The 23,628-nt window shown below is 40.4% G+C and overlaps 2 protein-coding genes across 15 annotated transcripts in view; one reads left to right on the top strand and one right to left on the bottom strand.

Moving 5' to 3' along the window:
• The window catches only part of SERAC1 (serine active site containing 1), a 60,274-nt gene extending 55,856 nt beyond the window's left edge, over positions 1–4,418 (top strand). For 5 of the 6 annotated variants that reach the window (XM_081295472.1, XM_081295469.1, XM_081295471.1 and 2 more), the window contains 2 exons: positions 2,390–2,533; positions 4,269–4,418. In XM_081295472.1, the coding sequence (XP_081151598.1) occupies positions 2,390–2,533; positions 4,269–4,405 (281 nt within the window). In that variant the 3' untranslated portion in view covers positions 4,406–4,418. The remainder of the gene's footprint in view (positions 1–2,389; positions 2,534–4,268) is intronic. The other variant, XM_081295470.1, reaches the window with a different exon arrangement.
• Positions 4,419–4,670: 252 nt separating this feature from the next.
• SYNJ2 (synaptojanin 2) overlaps positions 4,671–23,628 on the bottom strand; it is a 103,146-nt gene continuing 84,188 nt past the window's right edge. For 5 of the 9 annotated variants that reach the window (XM_081295463.1, XM_081295461.1, XM_081295465.1 and 2 more), the window contains 5 exons: positions 23,458–23,592; positions 21,786–21,898; positions 20,665–20,773; positions 18,805–18,980; positions 13,371–17,263 (listed from right to left, as the gene is read on the bottom strand). In XM_081295463.1, coding sequence (XP_081151589.1) covers positions 16,493–17,263; positions 18,805–18,980; positions 20,665–20,773; positions 21,786–21,898; positions 23,458–23,592 — 1,304 coding nt within the window. In that variant the 3' untranslated portion in view covers positions 13,371–16,492. Of the gene's footprint in view, positions 4,804–13,214; positions 13,288–13,370; positions 17,264–18,180; positions 18,330–18,804; positions 18,981–20,664; positions 20,774–21,785; positions 21,899–23,457; positions 23,593–23,628 lie in introns of those variants that run through there. The other 4 variants (XR_014022154.1, XR_014022155.1, XM_081295462.1 and 1 more) reach the window with 4 other exon arrangements.

Raw genomic sequence — 23,628 nt, 5'->3', positions numbered from 1 at the left:
TGTAACCAGGGATTTTGGCACTAGCAACTATGGTCCTACATCTGTGGTTTGTGGAGGAGACCTTTCCTAAGTCACCCAGGGCATGTGTATGTAACATTTGGCCTGTGGTGCTATAATCCACATTCTTTAAGTTGGACATGGAGGAGATCTTTGCTAGGTCCTGTGAGCTAAGCACAGGTGGTGCTAGGGCTATGGCTTTGGAATCTGTGGTCCTAGAATGATATGGATAGGAATGTCTCTAGATCAGGCAGGGCAAACTCTGGTGGGAATGAGGCTTGTAGCATTAGCCACAGTCCTAGAACTGCAGAATATGAAAAAGACCTTCCCCCTGTTCCCCAGAGATAAACCTGGGTGATGCCAGTGCTTTTTCGCACCAGTGATCACATTTCCACAAGCATCAGCTAGGAAGACCTTCCTTAGTTATTGCTGGGTTCAGTGTAAGTGATGCTGGGGATTGTAGGTGCTGGTAGTGTGTTACTAGAGTTGTGGGATGCAGTTTTGTGGAGCCTGTCCTCTGGAAGCTGGGACTTTGTACCAGCAGCTGCAGCCTCAAAGCTTTGGGCTGGGGAAGAGATCTTCTGTAGTTCCTGTAAGGAAAGTGTGGATGGGACTTGGGCTTGTAGCTATGAGAGATGCTGGACCTGATGCTACAAGACACTGAGGGGACTGTTTTCTGCCTAGTAAAGCATGCACTGGCCCCACGCTTTGCCCCTAAGGCAAGATGGCATCTAGCTGTAGCTATAGTAGTAGCTTGGGTTCATGGGTTGGGGAAGCCCAAAGTGGGTTCCTTCACTGGAGCAGAACAATTACTCATGGACCAGCTTTAATTTCAAGACTGTAGAATTCTGCAATTAGGAGTTCTGGAGACTGGGGTGGTGGCTCAGTGATAGAGTGCTAGCTAACCTAGTGAGACACTGGATTCAATTCTCAGCACCACATATAAATTAATTAATTAAAGGTCCAAAAACATCTTTAAAAAGATTAAATGCAAAAAGAACAATTTTGGGCTGAGGATATAGCTCAGTTGGTAGAGTGCTTGCCTCGCATGCATAAAGCCCTGGGTTGAAGGACTGCTGGACTTTCCCACTTACCTTTCCCCGCTGTGTGGGGATATCCCCGCTTCAGGGAGGTAGAGTTTGCAATTTCCTTTGTTGTTGTCTTTTTTATTCCTGCTCTTTGGGGATCCTGTTGCTTCCTTGCTGATTTTGGAGTCTTCCCTTGATCTCCCTCCTTTGTTGATGCTTCTCTGTGCCAGAGTCACACACAGGACATTATTTTTTTTTTAATTTTTTAGTTGTAGATGGACACAATACCTTTATTTTGTTTATTTATTTTTTTATGTGGTGCTGATGATCGAACTCAGTGCCTCACAGTGCAAGCACTCTATCACTGAGCCACAACCCCAGACCCTAAAATTTTACTTTTTTGAAGTCAAACTTTTAAAAGAATAAGTTTGTTCTTGTTCTCCAGTTCTTTATTTGTATTATCCTCTTGCTTTATGATTCCATTATTTCTTTTTAATATATTTTTTTTAGTTGTAGATGGACACAATATCTTTATTTATTTATTTTTAAAATTTTTTTTAGAGAGAGAGAATTTTTTAAATTTATTTTTTAGTTTTCGGCAGACACAACATCTTTGTTGGTATGTGGTGCTGAGGATTGAACCTGAGCCGCACGCATACCAGGCGAGCGCGCTACCGCTTGAGCCACATCCCCAGCCCAATATCTTTATTTTTTATATATATATATTTTTAGTTGTAGATGGATACAGTACCTTTATTTATTTATTTTTACGTGGTTCTGAAGATCGAACCCAGCGCCTCACATGTGCTAGGCAAGCGCTCTACCACTAAGCTATAATCCCAGCCCTGGTTTCATTATTTTTAGAGTGTTCTTCAACATTCTTGTTTTCCATTTGACTCCATTTTGTTTTTTTCTTCCTGTGGTTAGCTTTCCTGTCTGCTTATCTGTTCTGTGTCTTTGAGGTTGTAGGCTTCTAATATCTGGTACTTCTTAGCTGCCCTCTCATGTTTGAGGACAAGGGGCTGAGACAGGCTAAATCAGGCAGGCTTTGTTACTGGGGGGCTGTGCATTAGTGGGGTGGGGTGCCAGCCATCACCCTGGGGGCCCTGGACTGTCCCATGCACCAAACTGCCCTAGCTACTACTGCTTCCTGTCAGCCAGTAATGTGTTGAATCTTCCTTTGATGGTTGTCCTCTCTGTTCTTAGGGGGCTTTAGCCTTTGAATTTTACTGGCTTCTTTCCAGGAGAAAAAATAAACGTGTGTAGGATCAGAATCCTGACACCCTATCTGAATTAGAAAGATTATTGTATTCTGAATTGGGTGAACAGAACTTGTCACAATCTTGTTCTTTATAATTCTACAGATTCTCCTGCACTTAAAACACTACAGGATGACTTTCTGGAGTTTGCTAAAGACAAAAGCTTCCAGGTGCTAAGTTTTGTAGAAACACAACCAACCTATATTGGTAGCATGATTAAACTCCATGTGGTACCCGTGGAATCAGCAGGTATTCATTTACTCTTTTTGAAACTTTCTATTAGATGCCTTGGTGGTGGTGCCAGCATTTCATTGAAAATATCATTTTTGACATCTGTATTCTCAGTTTTAGGAGATGGATTTATAAAGATCTAGAATCTAATTCTAGTGTTCTTTTTAGCCATGGATTAAAATTTTTTTGCAAACATATAGCTTTAACATTCCCACCCCCCCCCTTTATTTAACTGATGAGTTGACAAAGGGTAATTGTGTTAACTCTAAATTAGGCATCCACAGAATTGTATGGCATTAAGATATAAGAATACCAGGGGCTGGGGTTGTGGCTCAGTGGCAGAGCGCTTGCCTCACATGTATGAGGCACTGGGTTCGATCCTCAGCACCACATAAAAATAAGTAAATATAAATAAAATAAAGGTATTTTGTCCATCTGCAACTAAAAATATATATATATATATAAAATAATACCAGGGTTTTCCATCAGCTAGATTAAAAGGGGGTATTTATTCAACCGATGGATAGCTGAATGTAGAAACCTTAAAAATATATATAGGGTTTACAGGGTGAAAGCTTTAGTATGTGGGGAATATTGAAACAGGAAATAGTCCATCAGAAAAAGATAGTATTAAACTACTGTTTCTTCATGATCCTAGCGGGGAGGGAAATGCCTAATACCTGCTACTATTGTGTTTTATGATGTCTTATTGGGTCCTAGAGGGTAGAGCTCAGATCTTACCCATTACTCTGCATCATAGATCCTCCATTTATCTCACTCCCTGAATGCTGTCCCCCCTCTGGGGCCACTTCCTAGGCTTGCTTGTCAACTTGGAACCTTTCTTGATCACTTCTGAGGGTGGCTTGGGTGCTGCCCTGGCAGTACTCAGCCATGTCATGAGCACTTTGTGGCTAGGGACAGTGTGCACCTGGTATGCTTGCCAGATGATTTCTCAGTGTATATAATGAGTTCTATCTTTACCTCATTATATACTAAGTAAAACGAAAAATATTTAATACTTTATAGCAATACTTTTTTATGTCAAAATAATATGCCACAGGATGAGGGGTTATTCTTTAGTTATTTAAAGAGGTCAAAGACTACCAGATGTCTTAAAGAACAACTTTGGAAGTTGGAAGCAAAAGCAAAGCTACCACAGACCAGCTGCTTCTGGTGTCAAGCTATGTCACACTTCTGCTGCCCCCTTTTGCCATATCACCAGAAGGCTTGTTCTCCCTCCTGCCACTTGCATTTCTCCCCTCAGTGGCTGCACTGGTGTCTCACATTACTTCCATCCAGGTGGACATTGTCAGACTGAAATATCAGAAGCTTTTCCAGGTCTCTCATAGTCAAGCCTAAACTACCCTACTAATGGAGTGATCACAGGGATAGAGTGGGTCCTGTGCAAGATAGGCATTCTTTTCCCTAGGACAAAGGAGCTCATTGTGGGGGTTATGTCAATATGTGTTATTATTTAATAATAACCTATAGGAGTAGGAAGGTTTGCATCATGCTGGTACTTGGGCTCTCCTGGCTGTTAAATTAGGAAGGAGGCCAGCACACATGTGAAGACTCCATGGAAACCATTAAATTAGAAGATCTGTTTTCAAATGTGATGAGTCAAAGGTGGTTTAGTTGCTTTCAGACTCCAAGCTCCTTTATATATTGGGCCCTTAGTCACAACCAAACCATTGACCTCTTTCCGATTTGATAAGGGGGAAGCTTTTGTTTATTGACATTTTGTTTTCTTCAGATTTAGGCATTGGAGAGCTAATTCCTGTGGACGTTAACCATTTGAACATTTGTAAGCCAAAGAAAAAGGAAGCCTTTTTGTACCAACGCACTTTGCAGTTCATCCGCGAAACTTTAGCCAAAGACCTTGAAAAGTAACAGCTGTCATGCTCCATTTTTTATGCGAACACAGTTCAAGAAAGCTGCTGTTCTTTTTAAGCTCTAAGCAATCATGCAGACATTGTCATGATGGCAGCAGCATGGTCTGGAGTGTGGTGCAGACATCAGAATGCAGCTGTCCACTCAAGTACTGGAAGGCTCTACACAGAAGTGGCACTCACAGGAGCAGCAGCAAGGTTGGGATCCTCTGACTTAAAGCCCTCTTGTGCCACTTTGTGGGTCACAGTGCTGGGCCTAGTGACTGGGAGTAACACTGCTGTGGCTGGAGAGGGCTGTTTCATCTGTGACTGTCCTGGCTCACCTAGGAGCCCTGGCGGGTTCTGAAGGAAGATCTGTGGATAGCTCAGCTTACCATACAAATGCTATGAGGGGAGTACCTAAAGTGGAGAGAAGAATGAAGTAGAACATGACGTTTTGTTCTGGATATCTGTGCTATAAATTTTTTAAAATGTCAGTTTTGGAAACTAATTTTAGTTTTTAACTTCCAGTTCAATCTTGTCTAACATCAGGGTGTTAACTTCACTAGGCCTCTTATCAGTTCCTTGTTTCCATTTTCATATTGCTGAGAAAAAGCCCTTTTTAATAAAAACTCTAGCTCATAGTAATTCTTCCCAGGCTGTAGCAACCTACGCTTGTAATGTGTCCCAGGTAAGGATAAAGGGGCTAATCCATTACTGATCACAGATAAACTATTCTAAGCCGTTATATAAATAGCTCACGGTGTCAAGATTCTCAGATGCTCTTTGGCTAAATAAAGTATACCTTTCGTGTTCACTCAGAAGTAGTATTAATTGACTTTCAGCCTGTGACAAAGAGGAAGTCATGTTGATGGACTTCTTTTTCCTTTTGAATGACAGCATTAAGAAAAAAATAACCTTTTGAGCTGGACACGGTGGTGTACGCCTGTAATCCCAGCAGCTCGGGAGGCTGAGACAGAAGGATCACAAGTTCAAAGCCAGCCTCAGAAAAAGGAAAGCACTAAAAAACTCAGTGAGACCGTCTCTAAATAAAATACAAAATAGGACTGGGGATGTGGCTCAATGGTCGAGTGCCCCCGAGTTCAATCCATGTAACAGCTCCCCCACCCCCGCCCAAAATTAGCCTTTTGAAATGTACAGTTCTTTGGTTGTTAGTATATTCTGAGTTGTACAGCCAACTTTCTTAATTTCAGAACATTTCTGCATCCTAAAAAGAATCCCTGTCATCAGCCGTCATTTCCCACCACTTGTCCCAGTCCCAAACAGAATCATATATGTGTCTCCCTTCTTACTCTTAGCTTAATGTTTTCAAGGTTTATGTGACATAACATTTATCAGTATTCCTTTTTTTTTTTTGAGCAAATATCTATATGATATGCCACATTTGTCCTTTTATTAGTTGATAGATGTCTAGGTTCTGTCCATTTTTTTCTTTTTTTTTGGCTATTTTAAATAATGCTGCTGTGATCATTTTTGTACAAAGTTTTTGTGTGGATGTTTTTACTCTCTGTGTAGTAGGAATGGAATTGCTGGTCAAAACGGTAAGTCTGTGCTGAAGATTGCAAAGATGATGGACTTGTGTAGAGTGGGATCATCAAAGCTGAAAATGGAGCCCAGCATCTGAGGTAAGCTGGGTTCAGCCCTAAGCCCTGTCAACATTTAATTGTTTAATTACGCAACAATACAATGAATGACTTATCCACTTGTCTTAGTATATCGTGAAAACAACTGTAGCTAACAAAAGTAATGTGCCAATTAATGGAATGGTATGGGGAAAGATATGTTTGGCACACTTTGTTGTTCTGTCTTGGTAGACAAAATGTAATAGAAATAACTGCTCATTAACTTAAAGTCATGGAATGAAATCCCTTTCCTTAAAAATCTTAATATAACTGTTTTAGCTATGCTTTAAAAATAAGATCTGGCAGAGATGTCCAGTGTATTACTAGGCATTTTTTATTCTGCTTATAAAAATGAAGAGACCACCTTCTACTTCTCAGGCCAGTAGGGTATGGATGGATGTTATCATACCCAGCCAAAGTGGGAAAAAAAAATGATACAGCACTTAACCCACATAACACAGCAAAACAAAACAAGTGTATAATCATGAGTGAAAATTTGATTCTAAAAGGAAACAGGATTACAAAACAAACTGAAAATGAAAGCACAATTAAAGAATTAATTAAAGCTCATTAAATAATAATGATGGGGAAGATGGCAGACTAAAGCAAGGGTGCAGGCTTAAATGTAGGAAGAAGGCTTCTCAGTGAGGTGGGTAACTGGAGGATCTCACTGAAAATTAATATTGAACTACACACAAAAAATTTAAGTGTTGCAAAATCAGAAAGGCTAATATAACAGAAAAGCATGAGTGGCAGCACAGTGAACACAGCAACCATGTGGCTGCTGGATAAAGGAAAAAAAGGAAGAAGCCAGGAGTGGTGGTGCATGCCTGTAATCCTAGCAGCTCAGGAGGCTGAGGAAGGAGGATTGCAAGTTCAAAGCCAGCCTTAGCAACTTAGCAAGGCCCTAAGCAACTCAGAGAGACCCCATTTCAAAATAAAAATAAAAAGGGTTGGGATATGGCTCAGTGGTTAAGTGCTCCTGGGTTCAATCCCTGGTGAGAAAAAAAAAAAAAACAAAAAAAAACGGGGGTAGCCTGTGGATTAGAGAGGAAGGCTAAATTTGATAGACAGAGTCAGTGTTGGTGAATGCAAACTATTTCATGAAACTATTTCTCAAATTATTTACTGAAATTAAAAGGGAAGGAACACTTCCAAATACATTCTATGAAGCTGGTATAACCCTGATTCCCAAACCAGACAAAGACACATTTAGGAAAGAAAACGACAGACTAATATCTGATAAAAATAGATGCAAAAATCCTCAATAAAATATTAACAAATCACATTCAAAAACATGTTAAGAGAATACACTATAACCATGTGGGCTTTATCCCAGGGATGCAAGGTTGTTGGTCCAAAATATGTAATTCAATAAATGTTACTCACCACTTAAATAGAATTAAGAACAAGAAACATGATCATAGACACAGAAAAGGTCTTTGATAACAACCATTCATGTTAAAAACACAGAAACTAGGGATAATAGGATCTTACCTCAACATTATAAAGGCCGTACATGATAAACCCAAAGCAAATATCATACTGAATGGAGAAAAACAGAATTTTCTCTAAAATCAGGAACCAGACAAGGATGTCTGGTGTCACCACTTCTATTCAATATTGTCCTTGAAACTCTAGCCAGGATAATTAGGGAAGAGAAGGAAATTTAAAAAAATACAGATAGGAAAAGAAGTCAAACTATCTGATTCCCAGTGACATAATCCTATATCTAGAAGACCCCCAAAAATTGTACCAGTGAACTCCTAGAACTGATAAATGAATTTAGCAAAGTAGCAGGATAAAAGACTGATATTCCTAAATCAATAGCTTTTCTATACTCTAATAGCAATTCAGTTCAGAAAGAAATCAGGAAAACCATCCCCTTCACAACATCCTCAAAACCAAAGCAAAATTTTAAAAAACCTGAGAATCTAACCAAGGGAATAAAAGATCTCTATAATGGAAACTATAGAACATGGAAGAAAGAAATTGAAGAGGACCTCAGAAGATGGAAAGCCCTCCCATGTTCTTGTACAGGCAGAATTAATATTGACAGAATGACCATACTGTCAAAATCAATATACAGATTCAATACAATTCCCATCAAAATACCAAAGACATTCTTCACCGAACAAGAAAAAGCAATCTTTAAATTCATTTGGAAAAATCAGAGACCCAGAATAGCCAAAGCAATTCTGAATTAGAAAAGTTGTGCAGGAGTCCTCATAATGCCTGATCTCAAATTATACCACAGAGATATAACAAGATAAAAAGCATGGGAATAGAAGACACAGAGACTAAGCTGCATGCATGCAGTCTTCTGATACTTGACAAAAGTACCAAAAATGTATGTTGGAGAAAAGACAGCCTTTTCAACAAATGGTGCTTGGAAAACTGGATATCTATATGTAGACAAATTAAATTAGACCCCTATCTTTTACACTGCTCAAAAATCAAATCAAAATGCATCCAAAACTTAGGAATTAGACCAGTAAGCTTGCGACTTCTAGAATAAAACAGGGTCACACTCCACTACATAGATGCAGGCACCGACTTCCTCAACAAGACTCCTAAAGCTCAAGAAATAAAACCAAAAATCAATAAGTGAGATGCCATCAAATTAAAGAGCTTCTGCTCAGCAAAGGAAATGTGAAGAGTGCACCTACAGAATGGGAGAAAATCTTTGGCAGCTACTCCTCTGAGAGGGGGTTAATATCCAGAATATATAAAGAACTACAAAACAAAAAAATCTCCAAATAACCCAATCAATAAGTGGGCAAAAGAACTTAGTAGGAATTTCTCAATAGAAGGAACACAAATGGTCAACAAATGTTTGAAAAAATGTTCAACATGTCTAGCAAATCAAATCAGGGAAATGCAAATCAAAACTACATTAAGATTTCATCTCTTGGGCTGCGGTTGTGGCTCAGCAGTAGAGTATTTGCCTGGCATGTGGGAGGCACCACATAAAAATAAATAAAATAATGGTATTGTGTCCAACTACAACTTTAAAAAAAGTAAATATTTTAAAAAAATTTCATCTCATTCCAGTCAGAATGGTAATTATCAGGAATACAAATAATAATAAATGTTGGTGAGGATGTGGGGGGAAAGGCCCACTCATTCATTGTTGGTGGAACTGCAAATTAGTACAACCACTTTGGAAAGCAGTGTCGAGATTCCTCAAACTAGGAGTAGAACCACCATATGACCCAGCTATCCCACTCTTTGGTATTTATCTAAAAGAACTAAAATTGATATACTATAGCAATACAGTCACTACAATGTTTCTAGCATCACAAATACATAATAGCCAAATTATAAAATCAAACAAGATGCCCATCAGTAGATAAATGGATCAAGGAAATGTGCATATACAATGGAGTTTTCCTCAACCATAAACAGGAATTAGATAATGGCATTTCCTGGTAAATGGATGAAAATGGAGAAAATCATGCTAAGTCAAATAAACCAGACTTAGAAAGTCTGCTACATCCAAGGAATGGCAAATAAACAACATTGAAAATATTTAGGAGTCAAATGTGATAGCAGAACTATTTTAAAATACTTAAAAGAAAAACCCATAGACATATAGCAAAATGTTAATTATTATTAAATCTAGATATATCTGATATCTGAGGGTTCACACTGATTTCATATATGTTAAAATTTTTACAACAAATTAATGATTTTTAGAACTGTTAATGTAAACTTTAAATATAGACATATACCATGTCCTTAAATTAAAGACTTAATGTTATAAAGATGTCAGTTTTATTGCATGCAGTTGAAAATTCCAAAAATTTGAATAAGTTTTTTTCTCTTTTTTAAGATTGAATTTGCATTGATTCTAAAATTTATATGGAGTTAAGAATAGCCAAGATATTCATTAAAGAAAAAGGTTACAGTGGGAAGGTTTGTTTCACCAGATACCAAAGTTAAATGAAATGAATCAATGTAGTATTGGTTCAGGCATAGACAGACCAATGGCACAGGACAGAGAGCCCCAAGGATTAGAATTATGCCAGCTAAGGAGACCCTCTCCCCCAGAGAAACATCTACTACTGGTCAAAAGGCAATCTGTCATTCAAAGTCTTAATAGTAATCAAAAAACTTAACAAATTGAGAAGCATTTATTTATTCAACAAAATCTACAGATTCTTGGTTCTTGGTTACAGTGGGCAGTATCCCCCTCTCCAGATCTGCCCTACATGAGAATCTGTCTAGCAATACATAGAGGAAATTAATCAACCTTGCTCTTTCTCTTTCTCTACACACACACACACACACACACACACACACACACACACACAATTTTGCACCCTACAACCAAAGAAAAAGATTTCTTGTATTACTGAAATCACTTAAAAAATATATCTTGTGGCCGGGTGCGGTGCTGCACGCCTGTAATCCCAGCAGCTAGGGAGTCTGAGGCAGGAGGATTGTGAGTTCAAGAGACCCTATCTCTAAATAAAATATAAAAAGGGGCTGGGGATGTGGTTCGGTAGAACACCCCTGGGTTCAATCCCTGGTACCAACTAACTAACAAACAAATCTTGCACCAGGCCTATAATCAGCAAGCTGAGGCAGGAGTATCACAAATTCAAGGCCAATCTAGGCAACTTAGTGAGACACTGTCTCAAAAACTTTAAAAAGGTTGGAGTTACAGCTAGTGGTAGAATTCTCGCTAAGCAAGCACAGGCCTTGTGTTTAATGCCCAGTTAAAAAAAAAAATTCCGCACACGACAACAAACAATTTTGAAAAGTAAATGCATTACTAGGTTATATTCTCAGGTCACACTAATACAATTAAAAGTAACTTTAAATTGCCAATAACAAAAACAAAAACCACAGAACAACCTTTACTTGGGGGCTGGGGATGTGGCTCAAGCGGTAGTGCGCTCGCCTGGCATGTGTGCGGCCCGGGTTTGATCCTCAGCACCACATACAAACAAAGATGTTGTGTTCGCTGAAAACTAAAAAATAAATATTAAAATTCTCTCTCTTTTAAAAAAAAACCTTTACTTGGAATGTACACAGCCACCTAAATAAAGAGAAAATAAAAGCAAAATTATAATCTAATAATTCATGCCAAAATGTTTAGGGTGCTGTTAGGCTATAATTAGGTGGAAATGTATAACCTTAAATATCTTTATTGTGAAAAAAATGGAAACTAGTACTTTTAATTAAGATAAGGAAAAGAACGAAGTTAAAACATAGAAAACAGATACAAATTAAAGTTGAAATTAACGAAAATGTTTTAAACATTGAAAAGAAATTCAAATAATGTATATAAATCCTGAAGTTGTTATTTGAAAATGTCAACAAAATTAACTCTCTTGAGAAACAATTAAGGAAGCATGAGCAATGGTTTGTTATTAAGTGTACTTGTCTAACGATCCCTCAGTAAGAAGGTGTGGGGCCCCTAATTCACACTATTAATAAACTACATTCCAGATGCTTTGACAAGCTGCTATTAGGCAAAGCCTGTCACCTTGACCGTCCTACACACACACACAGATATCACCACTACCCACTATTTCATCATCTATAGATTAAAACCCTAAACTCATTTAATCCTTTGAAATTGTTTCTCCCATCAGCTAATATCCCTTCCAGGTACATAAATCCACTTTGTTACTTTTCAAATTCTTAATTCTGCTTTACAAAAGATAATGCCAAGAGAATGAGAAGGCAACACAGACTAAGAAAATATTTGCAAAAGCCACATCTAAAAACATCTATGTCCAAAATATATAAATAATTCTTAAAACTCAATAGCAAGAAATTGAACAATCCAATTTAAAAGGGGCTAATGATTTGGGTAGATATCTCACCAAAAATATACAGGTGGCAAACAAGAAGATGCCACTGAGTACTTACTAGAATGACCCAAATCCAAAAATACAACAAATGTTGATAAGGATGTGGAGCCAAAGGAACTCTCATTCATTGTTGATGAGAATGCAAACCAGACTAGACACCTCGGAAGATGGCATGGCAGTTTGCTACAAAACATACTGTTACATATGATCCAGCAATTGCCCTCTTTGGTAAACTGACAAAACCTGAAAGCAACCAAAATATCCTTCAGAAGGGGAATGGATAAATCAACTGTGGTACATCCAGCCAGTAGAATACTTAGCACTAAAAAGACATGAATAAAAAGCCATGGAGGAAGCCTACATGTGTGTTGGTAATAGAAGGAAGCCAGTACGAGGCAGCAATGTAGTGCATGATTCCAGCTCTAAATAAAACTATGGAGATGGTGAAAAGATCAGTGGGTGCCAGGGGCTGCAGGGTGGGGAGGGAGGAACAGGCAGAGCAGAGAGTTTTCAGAGCAGTGAAGCTGCTGGCACAGGACCCTGTAATACCTGTCATTATACAATTGTCCAGACCCATGGAGTAAAGCCCAAGTAAACTATGGCCTTGGGTGATAATGATATGTCAATGCAGGTCAATTGGTTATGACAAATGTACCATTCTGGTGCAGGACATCAGTACAGGGAGGCTGAATGTATGGAAGTAAGCGGTGTATGGGAACTCTATGTCCTGCTCAACTTTGCTGTCCTCCAAGAAAGTAAATAAACAAAAAATTCTTAACCCTCTTTTCTCAAGTGTTCCCTGATCCTTTGTTGACAATCACTTACTTAAATTCTTGTCATCTCATATACAGGCAAACAGTTTACCTTGTATGAATGAGTATAAGGCCCATCTCCACCAGTGCCTTGGAAAGGAAGGTTCTTCCCGAGTCACAGTGCCATGAACCCAGAGTAAGTGAATCCAATGTGGTACTCCTCACAGGTCATGAAGGACCAGCCATATTTATGGTTGAATTATCAGTATATTCTCATTCCTCAAAAACCACCAAAGAACATTGTGACATATTTTGTGTGGTGTTTGGCATAGAACACACCAGAACAGAACTTGAATAGTACTTCCTCCCTCCTGCCTCTACACTGTAATGTGCTTCCACCAGCTTGAGCTCTGAAATTTGCTGTAAGGCCCAAGAGAAGTTACATCCCATCATCTCCCAGGTCTTACAGACAGTGTGGCATAGTTACAGAGTATGCACGGCAGCGGTCCCTGCTAGCACCTTTCAAGTCAAAAAAACTTAACCTGATTATTTTTGCTTTTTCAATGTAATTTGATGGTTATGAAAATGAACCAAAATAAAAAACTCACATATAGGAATAACAAACATTTGATCCAGAACAGAAGGCTAGCCAAATAAGATATTCCAAGGTTTTCTTCATATCTGAAAAGAAATAAGCCCAATTAAAAAGACAAAAAATTTAATAGATATTCTGTACAACATCAGTACAAATTTACCACTTCAAAAAATATTATAGGGTTTTTATTAATCACTCATCCCCCACAATCAATCACCTTTGCAGTGTTCCTTCATCACCCACAAAGTTTTTAATACATACTTTGTTTCTACTTATGTCAGTTTTATTAAGTATCTATAACTTTTAACAACTTTCAACATTTTCAGGCATTGCTTGGACAGATGTCCTGATTTCAGTCACTTACCAGAACAAATTCTAAAAATGGGCAAGAAGTCTGAGAAGATTGTTTTAAAAGGGACTAGACTTGTGGTCAGAGAGCCAATGCTGACTGGTGAGTATGCTACTAAACACTCTACTTCCACTATGTTTCAGAACAGTGGTAATGAAACCATAGGTCATAAGAAGTCCCCCCTATGGTAGCATCACAGCAGACCAAAAAAAAAAAAAAAAAAAATGAAATTCCTTCCGAGACAGCTGGTCATGATCAAGGTTATTTAACAGACTCTGCTGCTAACTTGACAAACCTTCCAGCTAATAAACATTGATTTAAGAAAATAGATGAAGCTATTCCAATTTTCCTCCATTCTTAAAAGAACTCTGGTGTGAGGACCATACATATTGCCAACTCAAAATCCAGTATATGTTGTTCACTAAATGTGAACACCCATGATCCACTAATACTTGGTCAATTCTTTTTTTTTTTTTAAGATTTATTTTTTAGTTGTAGTTGGATACAATGCCTTTATTTCACTTATTTATTTATATGTGGTGCTGAGGATCAAACCCAGGGTCCTGCACGTGCCAGGTGAGCACTCTACTGCTGAGCCACAACCCCAGCCCCCTGGTCAATTCTTTACTTGTAAATTTTCTTGCATTCCTAGATCAACAAAATTTTCTGTGTTAACAGTAACCGTCAGATCTCGAGTGACCTGTCTGATGAGCACTTGTCTTAATGGAACTTTACCTTTTTGTTCTGTACCATTCATTTGCTATTTGCTAGTATCTAGAACAAGGAAAGACCTACAGATTAGGCCCACTGCCCACCTCTTGCAAGCAGCTTTTGTAGGGCTGATTCCCTCTGCTTTTCTGACTGGTTGTAAAATATATCTGCTTTCAAATCTGCCTGTGGTCTTTTATTGTTGTTTTGGTTTTGGTGGGAAAAGAGGGTACAGGGAAAACAGCATTTGAATGAAGAAATCTTCAATTCTATCCAGATTTTACCTGTTAGTAGCAATGTGCATCTTGGCCAATCATTTAACTCCAAGCAACCCATCTTGCTTTCTCCCCTTAACTCTATAGGATTTTTACCTCTGTAACAAACAAGAAGTGGACAACATAATCCTTTCAAGTATGTAAGTGCCATCAGTGGCACTCTGATCACCTAATCAACATCTTCTGTGACTGCTCAACTGTGTGCCTGTTCATCTCTGTGGGGCACTGATTTTTATTAATTTTCAGAAGGAGTGATATACACAAAATTTTGTTTGAGAACCAGATATGACTTACAGTCTGTTGACAGTGACAACAAAAACAAATAAAAAAATCTCAGAGGTCTTATTGGTAATGAAGAGTAGTATATCCTAGGTAAGATGACCATGATTATCCCAGCCAATAGCATTTGGTACAGGATGCCCCCTGTGCTGCATAAGGGACAACAGTATCACTGCTGTGATTGGTCATGTGAAAGACCTAAATATGGCAGGTGACTCAGTGAGATTTTACTGGTGAACTTGTTCTAAGCAATAGTATATCTGCTCCAAATGAATTCTAGACCTTATAACATGGATCTTAAAATATGAAACAGTACGGTGATCTCAATTCTTGAATATTTGAGAAGTTGTGTTGGAAATGTATAGGAAAAACATACAGAAAAAAATAAACCTAATAAACAGATAAACAAACCCAGATATAATGCCCTGGGAATTGTTATATACAGGGAAACAGAATTCTTTCCTTCCTAAAGCCACAACCAGGTAGATAAGTTGAAACAAATAACAATGAAAATATTATATGTGCCAGGATGAGTTTTCACATTTGGTGCCTTCATGGGATTTGGAATACAAGGGGAAGAAAGAGTCCATGAGGTTTCAGTTAATAAGGACCAGAGGGTGGATACCACCTGCTGTGAACAGCACACCACAGTTCAAGACCACAGCAATTTAAAGGGCATGCAGTGTCTAAGACATGGTCCAGGAGTCTTCGGCTAGTTTAAACTGAGGGTAAGCTAATGGTGTATGCTTTAGAACCAAGATAGTGTAAATCCCATGAGATTTACATATAATCAAGGGCACCTCTTAGAATTCTTGGGCATCGCTTCAAGGACCCTCTTAGACACCACAATCCACAGATGCACAAGTCTCCTTATATAAAGTGGCATAGTATTTGCACATAAGCCCATGCGTGTCTTCCCATAAATTATCTCAAGATTACTTATAATACCTAATAAAGCATAAATGCTGTGCAAATAGTTGTTAGAGTGTAATGTTTAGGGAATAATGACAAGAAAAATGTCTGGTGTGTTCAGTACATGTGCAGTTTTTAAACAATATTTTTGATGAGTGGTTGGTTGAATCTGTGGCTAAAGAACCTGCAGATAGGAAGGACTATATAAATAAACAAGGGCTCACAGGAACATACAAGTCTAGACATTTGGTTGACCAAGTGTCATGTCCATCTCTGATTTTTAAAACCTGGTTTAAAGTGGGCCAGGAACAACTTTTACTGTTCCCAACTTCTTTTAGTATCATCCTTTATGCATCAACTTTCAGGTGGGTCACCTAAGAGTTATTCCAAATCTGTAAAATACAAACAACATGAAACAAAAACTCTACTATGTACACACAAAATTTGAACAACCATTTAAAATTCAACGGGAGAGAATTTCTTGGGCCTTATAGCTAGATTTCTTCCTTAAAATTCACACACTGAACCTAACAGGAGTCATCCTGTTCCCCTGTGAGCAAATTTAAAATGCACAAATCTGGAATAAACCATATTCATAGCTGAACAATCTTATTGAAAAAAGAGTTGTCATAAACTACACAAGAGTGACAGATGCACTAATGTTCTTTTCAGTGTGCCTTTAAATAGATGTCTGCTTTGCCCTGCTCAAGCCTTGCCTATGGGGAAGAAGGGCTCCATTCTGCGAAGGAGTGCCTTCAGAGTTGTCTGTCATGTTTTTGCCAGTGGGTCAAACACCTGCAGTGTCGTCCTCTTGTCTTTGTCACTGATGGTCACCCAGTGACCAAAGGTTTCTCCCCCATGGTCTAATGGCATCTTGCCCTCAGCAGCTTCTGAAGTGCTGACCTGTGCTGGGTCTCTGGGTGCCTTCTCAGGGCTCCTGGCCCCTGTATTCAAAGGATCAGAGCTCTTGGAAAGCCAGGCATTATTCAACAGCTTAGGGTAGTGGAGAAGGTTCCAGAAGGGATCCGGATAATCACCAAGAAGGGAGGCTGCTTCTGGCTTCATTACTCTGGAGCTATCAGTTTCTGGGCTTGTGGCAGATGTAGTGCCAAGAAAACCCACTTGTGGAAAGAGATTATCAGTGTCGGGCTGGTGTCCGGATAGACAGCTGCTGCTGCTGCTGCCGTTGCCGCTGCTGCAGGTGAGGTCTTGGAGGAGCTGGCTGTTGCTCTGCAGAACCTGCAGGTGGAAGGCTGCTGGTGCAGACTTCTTCCTCCTTGGGGGCACCCTGGGCACCAGAGATGGAGCCTCTGGAGCAGGTGGCATGGTGGCTCCTGCCACAAGAGGGGCTTCATCTGGCACTGGCTTTCCATTGCTGGGCCTCCTCTCGTCACCTTTACTGGGCTGAAATGTTCTTGGCTTGGGAACAGGAGGGACTCGAGGGGCTGTAGCCAGAAGAGGGGCTTCAAGGCTTGTCTCTGGGTCTCCGACTATAAAATGGATAGGCTGTTGCTCAAAGTGTTCTTCTGGTGACATGGGCTGAGGAAAGGTAAAACAGAGTGTAACTAAGAAGCCAGCCCTTAGTAATTTGAGACTTAGAACACTCAGTGGGCAGCAGGGAACAGGGAGGAGACTGAGCTGACATTCCAGCCAATTCAGGATTGGAGGAAGTCTGAGATGCCAGTAGTGTCACTAGGGAAGCACACATTGATCAGGACAGACCAGCATGTCCAATGAAAGATGAGTGGGAATTTTGAAACCAGGGTCACAGTGAGCAATTTGAGACAAAACTGTCTGTTACCTTAGGAAAGGGAGTTCTGCTCTTTCATTATGTAAAGCTAACCTCTTTGAAAACATTCCTGGAGGCCGCAGCTTTGCAGATACTTCATGCAGTCTGTGCCAACTCGGGAGATATGACATGTCACAGCATGAAGCTATATGAAGGACCAATGGATAGCCTTTCTCCTTGAATCATTTTTATTTAAATATGAAGAATGCAAAACATTACATAGGAACTTCACTTCCTTAGTTCTGCTTCAAAACTATCACAAAGAAATCAACCCACAGTTTGAAATGCAGTTTTGCTAGGGAAGCAATTCCTGGTGGGCAAGCATGGGTATCCCAGTGTCTCCTCTGGTTCTTTAGAAAACAAACCAAAAGCATGATCCTTTCTCCACCAGCCTGACACCATAGCTCCTGTGCAGCTGGTTGGGAAAATGAATCTATTCTGCTCCTGGCTTTTAAAAGACAAAGCAAATGCAGGAAGGAAGAGGAAGGAAAGGGTCCATTTTGCAAGAAGGCATGGAAAATGGACATGTGGCAACGAGCCAACATGAAGAAGCGCAACCCAGAAAATACAAAGCAAGCTCAGTGAAGAGTGGGCACCAGGGCCACCTCTCATGCTCTCCACAGGTAGAGGAGAAGCAGTCACTCTGGGAGGCCCAGGCAGGGATTACCGAGGGTCCTGTTCCTAGAACTGAGATCAAACGGAAGATCCGGATGTGTCTATAGGTGCCAGTCTCTGGGCAGCCACTGTCCTTACAAACTCATGTCTTTGAAGCAGTAAGCAAGGCTGAGAAGCTTGAGAGCGAGAGCAAAAAACAATCTGCAAGAAAAGTGGCAAGAAAAGCTGTCGGATCTCAACAGACTGCAGCCACGTGAGCCCTGGCAGAACTGCTAACCCAGACATCACTCAATGCTTCTCCAATACTCGTAAAATCTGTGCGTGTAAAACCACGTGCACACACCACACAGATGGCAGTGCCGGGCCACTTGGGAAAACAACCCACAGTGGTTCCCGTGGTGCTCAACACCAAGGAAGCAGAATCCCTCCAAGTCTCTCTCACAGTGAGAGTCTCTGAAGGAGTCAGCGCCTTGCTTGTTCTTGCTCTGCTGGGGCCAAGATGCAGCAGAGGGACAAGGGAGAAAGCGGTTGTCAAACAGCTTTCCATAAAGAAGCAGCTGGGTTTAGGACTCAAGAATGTGGGTGGAAAAGCCAAACTGAACTTGGTTTTTGTCTAAGAGACATACCTTTATCTAAGAAGATATTCGAGCAACTTCAGAGTGCTCCGGATCCCTACCTTTCCCGTCCTCCTCAAGGTTGGCTTCTTGATGGCAGGAACCCTGGGTGCAGGCCGCCGGGGCAGGAGTGGGGGCACCTGGGAGGGCTCAGGTCTGGCCTCCCCAGGGCTGGGCTCTAGTTTGGAGGATCCTTGGTCTCTCAGGGGCATGGCATTGAAGGCTTCTTCTGGGACGCCTGAGACAAAATCAGAGGCTCAAGCATGAGGATGAGGCAACCTACTGTGTGATTTAATCTTTGGAAGTCTGTATCTTAATGATAATTTACTAATTTAGTGTACTTCTTCTTTTCTTAAAAAAAATCCTCAGAGATTGTCAGAATACACCAGCTGTGTCCAGCTTTGTATTTTCTGTGTTCACCTTCTCAATAGAGGTGGGACCTGGTACCCAGGGATGGTCTTGATGGGAGATCAGCGAGACCCTGATACCATATGCAAAGTGTCATGCGTACTGACATTTTTCAGGGGAGATGACTTAAAATGTATCAAATCCCAATAGGCTCATGAGCAAGAAAATGTTGAGAATGTGGGTAGATTTAAAATCTCAAACTACTAGCAACTACAACTGAGTTTTTTAAAAACAGAAGCTTTACTGAAATGTAATTTATATACCATAAAATTCATTCATTTTACATTAACATTCAGTGGTTCTTAATATACTCACAAACTTATACAGTAACTGCCACTATTTAATTTCAGAGTATTTTCATTAACCAAAAAGAAACCCCATATCCATTTCAGTCACTCCACATTCCCTCTTCTTTCTAGCCTGGACACCAAACTTTATTGGTACTGGGGGTTGAACTTGGGCACTTTACTGAATTACATCCTCAGTCCTTTTTACTTTTTTATTTTGAGATAGGTTGCCAAGTTTGTTGCTAAATTGCTGAGGCTGGCCTCAAACTTGCAATCCTCTTGCCTCCACCTCCTGAGTCACTAGGACTACAGGTGTGTGCCACCACACCCAGTTCACTACTAATAACTTTTATGGATTTGCCTGTTCTGGACATTTACGGCATTTTGTGTCTGACTTCTTTCACTTGGCCTAATGTTTTCAAGGTTTACCCACAGTGTACCATGTATCAGTTCTTATTTTTAAATGTCAGAATGATATTCCATTGTATGGCTATACCATATTTGGTCGTTTTATCAGTTAATAGGCATGTGTGGGTTGTTACACAGTTTTAATTTTTAATAAAAATAAACTATCTGTGGTATGTAGTTCCACAACAGCCTTCTAATTCAACCTCCCTAAATTTATGTAAGAATCCCAAATAGGTTAAAATACTGGCTCAAAACAAATTAGGTGACTGTGATTGCATATGCCTTTTCAATGGGCACAATCTCCCCTCTACAAGAGATTCTGTAACAAACCAAAACAAATGTGAGTTACCAGTGATTAAATATGGGAGATTCCCAAGTAAACTATGATAACTTGGAGTAAGTGAAGTAAGAAAAAAATCAACAGGCACTGTGGTGGAGGAGGGCCTCCCATGACAGTGAAGAATTGACTCACACTTGCTCCAGATTTAAGAGGTAGATTTTGAGCCTGAAATGAGGACACACAGCTGTCTCTTTCACAGAGCTGGCCAGACTGAGTCAGCACCTGCAGTTAACCTTTTTACAATTTTATTTTATTTTTCTCTTAAATAGTGTTTAATAATCCTGGGTTTATTTTATATACTTACTGAATTTTAAATAGAGAACAAATGAAATAAGTAAAATGTTACTGAAGGCTACTTTCATTTTATATTGTTTCAAAAGGAAAAAAAGATCTTTTCCTAGGCCACTTTCAGTGGGAAAATGAACAGAAAGGAGACTGAGCCTCCTCCACAGGGAGCTTCCCCAGTGTAGGCCACCTACCTCCTCTGGCTTCCAGGAGACATCGGATTGCTGCTTCTGCCTCCTGCGCATTGGTGGTTTTGATCTGCTTAACATTGTAAGGTTTACTTATTCCGGTCCTAGCTTTGGGCTTGAGGACAGAATGAAGAAGAGAAGCATGTCAACAAGGGGGGAAAGCAGCCTGGGTGGTGGTGTGTTCAGCACATGCTGCCAGTCTGCCAGGTGGTAGGGGTCTGTGCTATATATGTGAACCCTACAAAGCCCCATCAGATGTGGATTAAAAACACCAAATCTAAACTGAACCCCTCAATCCCTCCTCCCCTAGGAGCACTTTCATTCCAAGAAGAAGAATCCAGGAGTGGTCAGAGCTGATGACTCCGGTCTCCCAAACCAGAGAATGAAAGATTTGCAATGGGGTAAAACAATCTCTTTATTTCAATAATCAGATAAAATCCAGAGAGCAGAACTATGCCACACCTTCCATGGCTTATCTGAGTATTAAAATACCTTCCAGATAACCTGAGTTTCCTTACTCATCACCATCAGACACCACTGCTATCTAGTCACTCCTTGTGGCCTGTGACGGTGTGTGCCTGCCTGGCCTGGCTCACCAGACTGTGTGGTGACTCAGGCACCTCAGCACCTGCCTTCACCTGCCAAACTCTTCCTGCTGACCTTCACAACACTTGGCAGGTCACTGGGCCCTCTGGACCCCCACGAGGGTTAGTCTTGCTATGACCCTCTATGTGGTTATTAGGTCTCTTTAGCAGCTTCTCTCAACTATTCTGGCACCAGAATGACCATCATTTATTTTCTTATGACTGATCTCAATTTCTGCTATCTTCCCTTATGCTAACCAACAGCCTGTCATCCAAGGACAAGGACAAGAATCACAGGAGAGAAGCACGACTTGTAAAACCTGTGATTGCACTTTGGGGATTCTTGGGGACCCTTGGGGATTCATCCAAGGTGACTTTCTAGTAGAATACCCTGAACAACCACTTACAATCTACAAGAGTTAGGGGAGATGGGAATGAGGTAGTAGGCAAGGAGAGGGGCAAAGAGAGATCCTGCAGATCTCTGGGGCAGGCTAGAGATGTCTGAAATGCAATTGTTTCTTGGAGCTGAACAGAGAAACTCACGGGTTGCCGAGGTGCTCCAGGCAAAAGTTTTGCTGCCGGCAAGATTGAATACTGCCCATGGGTGCCGGAGGAGATGGATGCATCTGAAGCTGACTTTTTCACCATTAAACCAGCTGCAAAAACCAACAAGGGCAGATCTCAGCCTCAGTGAAGTCACAAGTTGCCAAGGAGCTACAAGAAAGCTGAGGGAGGCAGTTGTGCAGGCAGATGCAGCTTTGGCTAGGTGTGGGTGCTGGCGGGGCACAGAGCGCATGCCCAGCATGCGTGAGGAGTTTCTCTTCTAATTCTCTAACAGCTTGGTCTATTAATGCAGATTCTCTGTAGAAGCATGATTTGGACAAATTTGAATATAATATTCTAGGGGCGGTTCTAATTGGATATAAAAACTAATTGATTTTTAAGTGGTTCAAAACACACTATCATTACCAGGTCCAAATTTTTTAAATGTCTTGAGGAAAACAAAAAAAATTCCCAAATCAGAGAAATAAACTATGTAACATTATGTTTATAGCCATTAACAAGTCCTCTTTAAAAATATTCAGTGACACAGAAAATGTGTTTCATTAAATGAAAGACAATCAAGTGAAATAGAAACCAACTTTGCTTACAAAATATTTTTAAAGTTACGTGTAACTACAGATATATGTAACAGAGAAAGGCTGAAAGTATTTTGGTTAGTAACTTATCTGTAGGTAATCAAGTGAATTTTTAAATTTGATTCTTCATAGTTCTCTATAAAACTTTTCACAATTACATGATTGTTAAATTTATCTTCATTTTTTGCAATTCTGGAAATTGAACCCAGTGCTTCATTACTACTGAACTACAGCCCCCAGTAGTTTTATTTTTTTTTTAGACAGGGTCTCACTAAGTTGCCCAGATCAGCCTCAAACTAGCTGGGTTTACAGGTATTTACCACTGCATCTGTTATTTTTTAAGTATAAACCCAAAAAAGCAAAACTACATTTCAAATGCTATGTGCTCCTTGCTTGCCACGGATCACTATCGTGAACCCAAACCTGAAAGGAATGGTTGTGGAAAAATCTACATCTGATTGTCATATTTTTTTTTGGGGGGGGTAAAAATAAACTGCAGTGGTAAAATGAAAACTGATCAAAAGAAAGCAGGCCACAGCTGTATTTTGAGGTTATGAAGACAAATTTGATGGGAAAAGCATTGTTTAAGGATCGAGAAGAAAACCACTTCCTGTGTGACTGGAGCCAGGGAAGGGCCCATGCTCAGTGGGAGGAGCTCAGCGACAGGGGTCTGGGATCATGACCTGGGTTAGAGGCATACATGTTTGGCACCTGGGCTTGCTAGACTCCTAAGCAGCAGAGAGGGCCAGGCCAAGGAAGCAGCAGCCTGACTCTGAAAAGCTAGAACAGTCCCTCTTCTTTGGGCTGCGGTGCCAAGTTTCCATTCTGAAGGTTTCCATTTGAAGGCAGCTGAAAGCAGAAGCAGCGTACAGGACGGACAGCTCATTTGCCATGAGAAAGACAACTGCCTGTACTATCAGTATGTCCTGGATTTAAGACAAAGATGCCCAATGCAGGGAAAAGCATGGGGGGACTCGGTGGCTGGGAGGTTGTTTAGTGCTATTTTTTCAGTAGCAGGAGATGTGCGATTATCCCCAGCAGGCATTGTGGCAAGCCAAAGTCAAGCAAAATCTTACTTGGAGGGGGGGGTCTCTGCGGTGGGTGAGGTGGCCGAGGCCTACTGGGAACTGACAGAGACCTGCTTGGAGAACGGTGGCGGAAATCTCCGATGGCTCCCAGCTCCTGCTCTAACTCCACCAGGTCAGCATCGTCTGAAGGATATGGCGGGTGTAAATGGTCAGACAAGA

The sequence above is a fragment of the Spermophilus citellus genome, assembly GCF_964194105.1.
Source record: "Spermophilus citellus genome assembly, chromosome: 5".
NCBI lineage: Eukaryota > Metazoa > Chordata > Mammalia > Rodentia > Sciuridae > Spermophilus > Spermophilus citellus.
Note: the sequence above shows the minus strand (reverse complement) of the source record. Positions and strands in the feature narration are given on the sequence as shown.